The sequence below is a fragment of the Coregonus lavaretus genome, assembly GCF_964263955.1.
Source record: "Coregonus lavaretus genome assembly, chromosome: 20".
NCBI classification, from domain to species: Eukaryota; Metazoa; Chordata; class Actinopteri; order Salmoniformes; family Salmonidae; genus Coregonus; species Coregonus lavaretus.
This window is the reverse complement of record NC_140007.1, coordinates 24,077,586-24,090,364: the sequence shown is the minus strand read 5'-3', so window position 1 is coordinate 24,090,364 and position 12,779 is coordinate 24,077,586. Positions and strand designations below refer to the sequence as shown.

Genomic DNA, 12,779 nt, shown 5'->3' with positions numbered 1-12,779 from the left:
CGACTCCTTGTGGCGGGCCGGGCGCCTGCAGGCTGACTTCGGTCGTCAGTTGAACAGTGTTTCCTCTGACACATTGGTGCAGCTGGCTTCCGGGTTAAGCGAGCGGGTGTTAAGAAGCGTGGTTAGGCGGGTCATGTTTCGGAGGACGCATGACTCGACCTTTGCCTCTCCCGAGCCCGTTGGGGAGTTGCAGTGATGAGACAAGATAGTAATCACAAAATTGGGGAGAAACGGGGGGAAAACATTTTTTAAAAAGAATAATACTTTTTTTATGAATTTATTGTTTCTCAGCTGACGCCGAGTGAGGAGGCGTTTCTACGGAATTATGCAGGCGTGGTCAACGCTCAGATGAGTCAGCTACCACAGCACAACATAGACCAGGGTAAGGGCCATACACATACACACAGCAGATGGAAAAGCATTGTGTAGAACAGATTTTATTGTCTGCCATGTGGAACTGGAATTTCTGTTTGGTTACATTTCTACCTGCAATGTTGTAAACGTTTCACCTTAGTGAACACACCCCTGTTCTCTGGTCTACCAGCCCTGAGGGATTACTCACCAGACCAACAGGCTGTCTGGGTGGAGCTGTCAGTGACTCAGAGGTGTCATTATTCCCTGTCCCTGCCAAGCACTCATTTTTCCTATTTTGTTGCCTTACAACCTGGAATTAAAAATGATTTTTTGGGGGTTTGTATCATTTGATTTACACAACATGCCTACCACTTTGAAGATGTAAAATATTTTTTATTGTGAAACAAACAAGAAACAAGACAAAAAAACGGAAGACTTGAGCGTGCATAACTATTCACTCCCCACAAAGTCAATAATTTGTAGAGCCACCTTTTGCAGCAATTACAGCTGCAAGTCTCTTGGCACATCTAGCTGCTGGGATTTTTGCCCATTCTTCAAGGCAAAACTGCTCCAGCTCCTTCAAGTTAGATTTGTTCCGCTGGTGTACAGCAATCTTTAAGTCATACCAAAGATTCTCAATTGGATTGAGGTCTGGGCTTTGACTAGGTCATTCCAAGACATTTAAATGTTTCCCCTTAAACCACTCAAGTTGTTGCTTTAGCAGTATGCTTAGGGTCATTGTCCTGCTGGAAGGTGAACCTCTGTCCCAGTCTCAAATCTCTGGAAGACTGAAACAGGTTTCCCTCAAGAATTTCCCTGTATTTAGCGCCATCCATCATTCCTTCAATTCTGACTAGTTTCCCAGTCCCTGCCAATGAAAAACATCCCCACAGCATGATGATGCCACCACCATGCTTCACTGTGGGGTTGGTGTTTCTCGGGGTGATGAGAGGTGTTGGGTTTGCGCCAGACATAGCGTTTTCCTTGATGGCCAAAAAGCTCAATTTTAGTCTCATCTGACCAGAGTACCTTCTTCCATATGTTTGGGGAGTCTCCCACATGCCTTTTGGTGAACACCAAACGTGTTTGCAATTTTTTTTCTTTAAGCAATGGCATTTTTCTGGCTACTCTTCCGTAAAGCCCAGCTCTGTGTAGTGTACGACTTAGTGGTCCTATGGACAGATACTCCAATCTCCGCTATGGAGCTTTGCAGGTCCTTCAGGGTTATCTTTGGTCTCTTTGTTGCCTCTCTGATTAATGCCCTCCTTGCCTGGTCTGTGAGTTTTGGTGAGTGGCCCTCTCTTGGCAGGTTTGTTGTGGTGCCATATTCTTTCCATTTTTTTATAATGGATTTAATGGTGCTCTGTGGGATGTTCAAAGTTTCTGATATTTTTTTATAATGTACTTCTCCACAACTTTGTCCCTGAACTGTTTGGAGAGCTCCTTGGTCTTCATGGTGCCGCTTGCTTGGTGGTGCCCCTGTCACGCCCTGGCTCTGGGACTCTTATGTTGAGCCAGGGTGTGTGGTTTCTATGTGTTTTGTGTGCTAGGGTAATTATCTAGTTCATTTGTTTCTATGTTGGCCGGTGTGGTTCTCAATCAGAGGCAACGTGTATCAGCTATTGCTTGTTGTCTCTGATTGGGAACCATACTTAGGCAGCCTGTTTTCCACAGTGTGTTGTGGGATCTTGTTCCGTGTTTGGTTAGTGTCTTTTGCCAAGGACGTCACGTATCGTTTTGTTCGTGTGATTCTAAAAATAAAAGTATGTTCGCATTCCACGCTGCGCCTTGGTCCTCTCTGTTCGACGATCGTGACAGCCCCTTGCTTAGTGGTGTTGCAGACTGGGGCCTTTCATAACAGGTGTATATATACTGAGATCATGTGACAGATCATGTGACACTTAGATTGCACACAGGTGGACTTTATTTAACTAATTACAGTGAGGGAAAAAAGTATTTGATCCCTTGCTGATTTTGAATGTCTGACAAAGAAATGATCAGTCTATAATTTTAATGGTAGGTTTATTTGAACAGTGAGAGACAGAATAACAACAAAAAAATCAAGAAAAACATTATAAATTAATTTGCATTTTAATGAGGGAAATAAGTATTTGACCCCCTCTCAATCAGAAAGATTTCTGGCTCCCAGGTGTCTTTTATACAGGTAACGAGCTGAGATTAGGAGCACACTCTTAAAGGGAGTGCTCCTAATCTCAGCTCGTTACCTGTATAAAAGACACCTGTCCACAGAAGCAATCAATCAATCAGATTCCAAACTCTCCACCATGGCCAAGACCAAAGAGCTCTCCAAGGATGTCAGGGACAAGATTGTAGACCTACACAAGGCTGGAATGGGCTACAAGACCATCGCCAAGCAGCTTGGTGAGAAGGTGACAACAGTTGGTGCGAAGAAACACAAAATAACTGTCAATCTCCCTCAGCCTGGGGCTCCAATGCAAGATCTCCCCTCGTAGAGTTGCAATGATCATGAGAACTGTGAGGAATCAGCCCAGAACTACACGGGAGGATCTTGTCAATGATCTCAAGGCAGCTGATCATTTCAAATAAACCTACCAAATTATAGACTAATACTTTCTTTGTCAGTGGGCAAACGTACAAAATCAGCAGGGGATCAAATACTTTTTTCCCTCACTGTAGATACTTTTGTACCTGTTTCCTCCAGCATCTTCACAAGGTCCTTTGCTGTTGTTCTGGGATTGATTTGCACTTTTCGCACCAAAGTACATTAATCTCTAGGAGACAGAACACGTCTCCTTCCTGAGCGGTATGATGGCTGCATGGTCCCATGGTGTTTATACTTGCGTACTATTGTTTGTACAGATGAACGTGGTATATTCAGGCATTTGGAAATTGCTCTCAAGGATGAACCATACTTGTGGAGGTCTACAATTTTATTTCTGAGGTCTTTCTGATTTATTTTGATTTTCCCATGATGTCAAGCAAAGAGGCACTGAGTTTGAAGGTAGGCCTTGAAATACATCCACAGGTACACCTCCAATTGACTCAAATGATGTCAGTGTTTCCTCCGACACATTGGTGCAGCTGGCCTCCGGGTTAAGCGAGCGGGTGTAAAGAAGTGAAGAGGCGACTCCGGGATGCTGACCTTCTAGGCAGAGTTGCAAAGAAAAAGTCCAGTGTCTGTTCTTTTGCCCATCTTAATCTTTTCTTTTTATTGGCCTGTCTGAGATATGGCTTTTTCTTTGCAACTCTGCCTAGAAGGTCAGCATCCTGGAGTCGCCTCTTCACTGTTGACGTTGAGACTGGTGTTTTGCGGGTACTATTTAATGAAGCTGCCAGTTGAGGACCTGTGAGGCGCCTGTTTCTCAAACTAGACACTAATGTATTTGTCCTCTTGCTCAGTTGTGCACTGGTGCCTCCCACTCCTCTTTCTATTCTGGTTAGAGCCAGTTTGGGCTGTTCTTTGAAGGGAGTAGTACACAGCATTGTACGAGATGTTCAGTTTCTTGGCAATTTCTCGCATGGAATAGCCTTCATTTCTCAGAACAAGAATAGACTGACGAGTTTCAGAAGAAAGTTATTTGTTTCTGGCCATTTTGAGCCTGTAATCGAACTTACAATTGCTGATGCTCCAGATACTCAACTAGTCTCAAGAAGGCCAGTTTTATTGCTTCTTTAATCAGCACAACAGTTTTCAGCTGTGCTAACATAATTGCAAAAGGGTTTTCTAATGATCAATTAGCCTTTTAAAATTATAAACTTGGATTAGCAAACACAACGTGCCATTGGAACACAGGACTGATGGTTGCTGATAATGGGCCTCTGTACGCCTATGTAGATACTCCATTAAAAATCAGCCGTTTCCAGCTACAATAGCCATTTACAACATTAACAATGTCTACACTGTATTTCTGATCAATTTGATGTTATTTTAATGGACAAAAAAATTGATTTTCTTTCGAAAACAATGACATTTCTAGGTGACCCCAAACTTTTGAACGGTAGTGTATATTTTACGGGCACAGTCAATTTTACAATAATTATTTTTTGTTTGTTTTTACTCCTGAACTTTCTCTACCCTCAGCCTCTCCGATCATTTTCATGATGTCCATCCGGTTTGCTTCTATATTCCATATCTCTCTCTCCCTCTTGCCGGTACACATATCCAACACAAGAGGGCGCCAAGTCAATAGCAATCAGAATTTGGTTGGGTGATGGAAGTCACTGCCTGCTATGCCTGTACTACAAGGAGCAAAATAATGCATGGATGAGGTCCTCTTGATTCGACCAGATTTAACAGTTGCCTTCCAGGCTCAATCCCAAAACGGGCTGTGACGGGAGCCTTGAAAGCCCCCGCTGTCCTTCTTCCGTGACCCTGCTGGGTCTTGGGTCTAGTTTATCCATATATTTTATTATTGCCTCAGGCCAGCAGCGGCAAGCAGAGAAAATTGCCTGTAACACCGTACCTGAAATAATACAATCTTATCTCCCTCTCTCTGGGTGGTTGCTGTTTTCTGGAGAAAAGTGATCTTATGGGCTGGGCTATTGTGAAAAGATAAGCTGGTTTATATGAAATATTGTGAAGCAGCGTTGTACTAGGCCAGTGGTATTCAAAGTCGGGGTCAACTGCAGTGGTGTCGCCAAAATTAAACAAATATATACACTTAGTGCACAAAACATTAGAAACACCTGCTCTTTCCTTGACATGCAAAAAGCAAGCCATGAGGTTGAAGGAATTGTTAGTAGAGCTTCGAGACAGGATTGTGTCGAGGCACAGGCACCCGGTACAGTGCCTTCGGAAAGTATTCAGACCCCTCGACTTTTTCCACATTTTGTTACGTTAGCATTCTACACACAATACCCCGTAATGACAAAGTGAAAACAGGTTTTTAGAAGTTTTTGCAAATGTATTAAAAATAAAAAACAGAAATAGCTTATTTACATAGGTATTCAGACCCTTTGCTATGAGACTCGAAATTGAACTCAGGTGCATCCTGTTTACATTGATCATCCTTGAGATGTTTCTACAACTTGAATGGAGTCCACCTGTGGTAAATTCAATTGATTGGATATGATTTGGAAAGGCACACACCTGTCTATATAAGGTCCCACAGTTGACAGTGCATGTCAGAGCAAAAACCAAGCCAAGAGGTCGAAAGAGTTGTCCGTAGAGCTCTGAGACAAGATTGTGTCACAGCACAGATCTGGGGAAGGGTACCAAAACATTTTTGCAGCATTGAAGGTCCCAAGAACACAGTGGCCTCCATCATTCTGGAAGAAGTTTGGAACCACCAAGACTCTTCCTAGAGCTGGCCACCCGGCCGAACTGAGCAATCGGGGGAGAAGGGCCTTGGTCAGGGAGGTGACCAAGAACCCGATGGTCACTCTGGCAGAGCTCTAGAGTTCCTCTGTGGAGATGGGAGAACCTTCCAGAAGGACAACCATCTCTGCAGCACTCCCTTCAATCAGGCCTTTATGGTAGAGTGGCCATCCCTACGGTGAAGCATGGTGGAGGCAGCATCATGCTGTGGGGATGTTTTTCAGTGGCAGGGACTTGGAGACTAGTCAGAATCGCGGGAAAGATGAACAGAGCAAAGTACAGAGAGATCCTTGATGAAAACCTTCACCAGAGTGCTCAGGACAACAGACTGGGGTGAATGACCCTAAGCACACAGCCAAGACATCACAGGAGTGGCTTCATGACAAGTCTTTGAATGTCCTTGAGTGGCCCAGCCAGAGCCCGGACTTGAACCCGATCGAGCATCTCTGGAGAGACCTGAAAATAGCTGTGCAGCGATGCTTCCCATCCAACCTGACAGTGCTTGAGAGGATCTGCAGAGAAGAATGTGAGAAACTCCCCAAATACAGGTGTGCCAAGCTTGTAGCATCATACCTAAGACTCGTTGCCAAAGGTGCTTCAACAAAGTACTGAGTAAAGGGTCTGAATACTTGTGTAAATGTGATATTTCCGTTTTTAATCTTTAATAAAATTGCAAAAAAATCAAAAAAACAGTTTTTGCTTCGTCACTATTGGGTACTGTGTGTTACAGCTTTATTCTAAAATGGGTTATAAAAAAAAAATCCCTCATCGATCTACACACAATACCCCATAATGACAAAGCAAAAACAGGAATAAGGCAGTAACGTAACAAAATGCGGAAAAAGTCAAGGGTTCTGAATACTTTCCGAATGCACTGTAAATCGCAATCTGGGTCAGGTGGGCATAATTTGAAAGCTTGTTCTATTGGCAACATTTCTAGCTAAATTTTAAAATACCATCTTACAGTGTTAGGCTTTCACAAGGCAATTCAGAGAAGCAGAATGTGATTTTGGTGTGCATAGAATGGAGTCATGAGTGCATTCAGATGCGTGGTCTGCGACAAATTTTCTTCACAATACAACAAACGTAGGTTAATTCTGTTCACCTTCAAACATAGTGATCATAAATGTTGACACTGTGTATTAGATTTGTTTTACGATGTGGAAATGCACTCACTCAAACACTTGTCATTTTTTTGTCTTATGTTTCACCTACCCCAAATTTACCATGAATATTATGTTATAATATGTTATTGAATGTATCCAGAGTATTTTCAGATTTCGTTGTAAACAAATGCTGCGAAAAGTACAGCAAATTTAAAATGCAAATAAAATCAACTGTGTAATGTTCCCATAATCTCCAAACTGTTCCCTTTTAATTGCTACCATGGTCAGTGTAGCCCTATCCATATAGGCTAATTCCCGGGAGTGTTAGCGGTTAAAATGCTTTTTTTGTTGAAGGACAATGCTCGTTGTTCCCAACACACTCATGCAGTTTATTTTTCGATTACTCTCTGCGTCCTTGCATCATCTGCCTTCTGTTTGTGATGAGGTGATGAGGAAGAACATAGTAAATTGCATCATAAGTTGCAGAGTAGAAGGTGCCTGCTTAAAAATAAAAAATTACCGATTTTGTGAGATGGAGGACATAATAAGCCTATGTATGAAGCCTTACTGTACAATATGTCCCTTTTTGCCCTTGAATATACAGCTTGCAGAGCTCAGTCTGGGAGCCGTACGGTGTCCATAATGCACTCCTCGTTCAGGGAAGAGCCGAGCCTCATCAATTATACACTAGTATGACTCGTCAAAGGTGCACACGAGAAATATGTAGGCTGAGTCCCAAATGGCACCCTATTCCCTACATAGTGCACAACTTTTGACCAGGGCCAATAGTGCTCTGGTGAAAAATAGTGCAATATATAGGAAATAGGATGCCATTTGGGATTCAGAGTTAGTCAATTGGCAGCATGCCACCCACTCAGTATGATGAATTATTAGTCATTTAGGAGTTGTTTTAAGGACTGGGATTAGGAAGAGCGGAGATAACAACTAAGAATAGTGGCTCAATCACTTTTACGAATTTCCCCCTGAGCCCAAAGATAACACTAGATAAACGCTACAGTGCTACAAGGCTGCTTTCATGTGCGGCAGCCCCAATATATCATTTTAAGAAGAAAGTCCAGAGTTGTATGGACAAATGGAATTATGCACCAAATCATTCCTCATAAAGGAAACGCTTGTTGCTATCAATAACTAGGAGAGCCAGGGTAAGGAAACCAACATGTACTTTGGGTGAACTATCCCTTTAACAAGTAGTTTGATGCACTGTGTAAAGGCTATTTTCCTCCAGAACTGCTGATGCTACAGTGAGGGAAAAAGGTATTTGATCCCCTGCTGATTTTGTACGTTTGCCCACTGACAAAGAAATGATCAGTCTATAATTTTAATGGTAGGTTTATTTGAACAGTGAGAGACAGAATAACAACAACAAAATCCAGAAAAACGCATGTCAAAAATGTTATAAATTGATTTACATTTTAATGAGGGAAATAAGTATTTGATCCCCTCTCAATCAGAAATATTTCTGGCTCCCAGGTGTCTTTTATACAGGTAACGAGCTGAGATTAGGAGCACACTCTTAAAGGGAGTGCTCCTAATCTCAGCTCGTTACCTGTATAAAAGACACCTGTCCACAGAAGCAATCAATCAATCAGATTCCAAACTCTCCACCATGGCCAAGACCAAAGAGCTCTCCAAGGATGTCAGGGACAAGATTGTAGACCTACACAAGGCTGGAATGGGCTACAAGACCATCGCCTAGCAGCTTGGTGAGAAGGTGACAACAGTTGGTGTGATTATTCGCAAATGGAAGAAATACAAAATAACTGTCAATCTCCCTCGGCCTGGGGCTCCATGCAAGATCTCACCTCATGGAGTTGCAATGATCATGAGAACGGTGAGGAATCAGCCCAGAACTACACAGGAGGATCTTGTCAATGATCTCAAGGCAGCTGGGACCATAGTCACCAAGAAAACAATTGGTAACACACTACGCCGTGAACGATTGAAATCCTGCAGCGCCCGCAAGGTCCCCCTGCTCAAGAAAACACATATACATGCCCGTCTGAAGTTTGCCAATGAACATCTGAATGATTCAGAGGAGAACTGGGTGAAAGTGTTGTGGTCAGATGAGACCAAAATGGAGCTCTTTGGCATCAACTCAACTCGCCGTGTTTGGAGGAGGAGGAATGCTGCCTATGACCCCAAGAACACCATCCCCACCGTCAAACATGGAGGTGGAAACATTATGCTTTGGGGGTGTTTTCTGCTAAGGGGACAGGACAACTTCACCGCATCAAAGGGACGATGGACGGGGCCATGTACCGTCAAATCTTGGGTGAGAACCCCCTTCCCTCAGCCAGGGCATTGAAAATGGGTCATGGCTGGGTATTCCAGCATGACAATGACCCAAAACACACGGCCAAGGCATCAAAGGAGTGGCTCAAGAAGAAGCACATTAAGGTCCTGGAGTGGCCTAGCCAGTCTCCAGACCTTAATCCCATAGAAAATATGTGGAGGGAGCTGAAGGTTTGAGTTGCCAAACGTCAGCCTCGAAACCTTAATGACTTGGAGAAGATCTGCAAAGAGGAGTGGGACAAAATCCCTCCTGAGATGTGTGCAAACCTGGTGGCCAACTACAAGAAACGTCTGACCTCTGTGATTGCCAACAAGGGTTTTGCCACCAAGTACTAAGTCATGTTTTGCAGAGGGGTCAAATACTTATTTCCCTCATTAAAATGCTAATAAATTGATAACATTTTTGTGTTTTTCTGGATTTTTTGGTTGTTATTCTGTCTCTCACTGTTCAAATAAACCTACCATTAAAATTATAGACTGATCATTTCTTTGTCAGTGGGCAAATGTACAAAATCAGCAGGGGATCAAATACTTTTTTCCCTCACTGTATGTGAAGGTTCTACTATGTCATAACTGTCCTACCAAGCTTTGACCTACTTACCAATAGAGTACATTACAATACAGAGACGGGCCATATGTGACAACATCTCCAAGAGGGAGGTTGTTTCTGTCTGTCTAATCACCCAGTTATAGTTCAGGCCAAAGCCCCACTGGGAGCCATTACTACATTGGTAGATGTGTAGCAGAGAATGTCCTCGTACATTAATGGTGCAGATGTTTTGCCCAGGCTAAGGAGGGATAGCTATATCATTTTGGCAAAAAATAAAACATTAATGACTCTTTCTTGGCATGCTTGGTTTGGTGGACGAGTGCCATTTATATACGGTACATCTTCTAGCTATCTTCGTTTCATCCCACCACATATAGGCCTATATAGCTACAGGAGTTACTAGGTTACCATAAGAATGATGGATAATCCACTATCCTAGATTTCTCTGTACCACTGAGCCAATGTAAAACTGCATAGGACTACATACAGCTAGATTACTTGTAGAGGTCATAGCTATGAGGTCAGGTGGGCTTCATCCAAAGAGCTAAAGGTGTCTTACTGACTGCATAGTGAAACCGAATCCATCTGCCCAGCTACTAAAAGATGCAGCTGAAAAAGGATGAGGTCCTTGGTGCTGGTCTGAAACCTGCTGACTGCAGGGGGTTTGGTATGAACTCTCAGGGGGGAGTCTAGGCCTGTCCTGCAGTGACGGTGTCATATGTCAGTCATGGACTCATTGATCCAAAGAGAGCTCGGAAAGTTGAGTTAGACTCCAGAGGACATGATGGATACCTTATGAGCCAAATTAGCATCAAAACATTTTGTGAGTTATTAGCATTTAGTACTGTAGTTTGCTGTTGTAGGTACATAATGTTGTGGGTTTGGTGATATAAAGGGGTATTGGTAGGAAAATGTTCCGCCTTGGTCCTTCTTTATAAAGAGATGCTCAATCTTGACATAGCCTGTAGCCAGCTTGATGTATAAAGTGTAGCTTTGTGTTTACCATGAAACACATTTTCTGTTTGGAGATTGTGTGATTTTATATTGATGACTGGTCTTTTCAGTATGAAAATGTATGCACTCACTAACTGTAAGTCGCTCTGGATAAGAGCGTCTGATAAAATGACTAAAATGTAAATCTTACCACCCCAAGCAGTTGTATCATGAACAAGATGCACTATTCAGTTTCTATACTGCTACAGATTCAGCATAGGGACTGTGAGATTATTGTTGTGTAGTACTGAAGTGTTTCTCCCAAAGACTGAAATGGTTCTGCTGTTAGCGTTAATGAGAACGACATAAAGGAAAAGCAAGTTTTGAACAGGCAACAGTGAACTGTTTGTGCATGGAGGTCAGTGGTAGCAGAATAGGACACTGTCACAGAGTGAGGCCTCTGTTTGCCTGATACAGTCAATGCTCCCCCCTTGCTCTTTCTCGCTCTGTCTCTCTCTCTGTCCCCTCATCCTTTTGATGTGTTTCAAGCAAGCTTGTATGTGAGAATTTTCTAGACTAGAGCACTGGAATGCATTTGTGAGTGTCTCGGGCATCGTAATGCTTGTCACTCTTTGTCATGCTCGGTTTGGAAATATTGCCTAAACACAGAGATATCTTGATTAGAAATCATCACATTTATTTCAGAGCATGCACTGTCAGAGGTAAGAGGGAACTGGTGCATATGCTGCAAGTCATGTTTCTTTCAGCGTATGGGTCAATGAATTTGCATTTCAGATGGTTTTAATTGGCAGATTAGCATAAATGAAAAATAGGATGTTATGCTATTTTAATCAGGCCTGAGAGGAACATTGCGCCCAACGCTGATGCTCTGAATTTATTTAGGATGAAACACTGATGATATTCTGTCTCAGAGCGGGATCTGGTGGGTGAAGACTGTGTGCTGTGTGTAAATGTAGTTATTTTGTCCTGAGTCAACGCTTTAAGGGCTAACTCATTAAATCAGGCCTAGGGCTTAAAGAACCCTGCTGCTGGACACACCCTTCATTTTGCATAATTATCTTGAATAAACACGACCATTAACCTAGAAAGTAACAATAATTTGGAGCCAGATTCACGCTCATTTGACGCAAAAGGCTGAAAATACTTTTAGACAGGAATGGAGCATTTTTATTAGATAGGTTCAGGTAGTAAACCTACCTCCTCAGTTTCCATACTTTTTTACCGTTTGGCTCTACTGAACGCAACGCATGCAGTCTTAACGAGCAGCTAAGTTCGTTATTTAGAGTTATAGTTCTTTACCGTGACAGTAGTCCATGGACCATGATGAACTGTAATCCAGTAGCCAATGGCAAGAAGGCTATTCTTTATCTTGGTCTTCAGACCAATTTATTAAATTTTTATGAAGTAAGCTTCATGCAACATCTTTTTGAGTGCGGACACATCACACCTTTTTGATGGTATTAAAATGTTAGGATTTTCACTTATTGTGAGCCACCACCAAATGACTGCCCTTAATGATACAAATTACATAAGGGAGTTTCCTCAATATTGCAATAAATCTGGTCTCCATTTTATTTATTTTATTTTACCTTTATTTAACTAGGCAAGTCAGTTAAGAACAAATTCTTATTTACAATGACGGCCTACACCAGCCATCACCAAGTATGGTGAGCATTCTGACACAAAATTGTCAGCCTTGGGGAAGTAAATTACCCCAGGGAGTTGCCCCATTCAATATTGCAATAAATAACAACTCTATAATCCTTTATAAACTGGGTAGTTTGGGTCCTGGATGGTGATTGGCTGAAAGCTGTGGTATATCAGACAATATACCACGAGTATGACAAACAATTACCTTTTACTGTTCTAATTACGTTGGTAACCAGTTTATGATAGCAATAAGGCATCTTGGGGTTTTTGTGGTATATGGCAAATATACCACGGCTAAGGGCTGTATCCAGGCACTCCGCGTTGCGTCGTACATAAGAGCAGCCCTTGACTGTGGTATATTGGCCATATATCACACCTCCTCGGGCCTTCTTGCTTAATTATACACTACTGTTCAAAAGTTTGGTGTCACTTAGGAATTTCTTTGTTTTTGAAAGAAAAGCATTTTTTTTGTCCATTAAAATAACATCAAATTGATCAGAAATACAGTGTAGACATTGTTAATGTTGTAAATGGCTATTGTAGCTGGAAACGG

General features: G+C 42.4%; 1 protein-coding gene across 1 annotated transcript in view; it reads left to right on the top strand.

The window, feature by feature from the left end:
- ctnnbip1 (catenin, beta interacting protein 1) overlaps positions 1-12,779 on the top strand; it is a 42,694-nt gene that overhangs the window by 16,570 nt on the left and 13,345 nt on the right. The window contains exon 3 of the mRNA XM_084184020.1: positions 292-382. Coding sequence (XP_084040146.1) covers positions 292-382 — 91 coding nt within the window. The remainder of the gene's footprint in view (positions 1-291; positions 383-12,779) is intronic.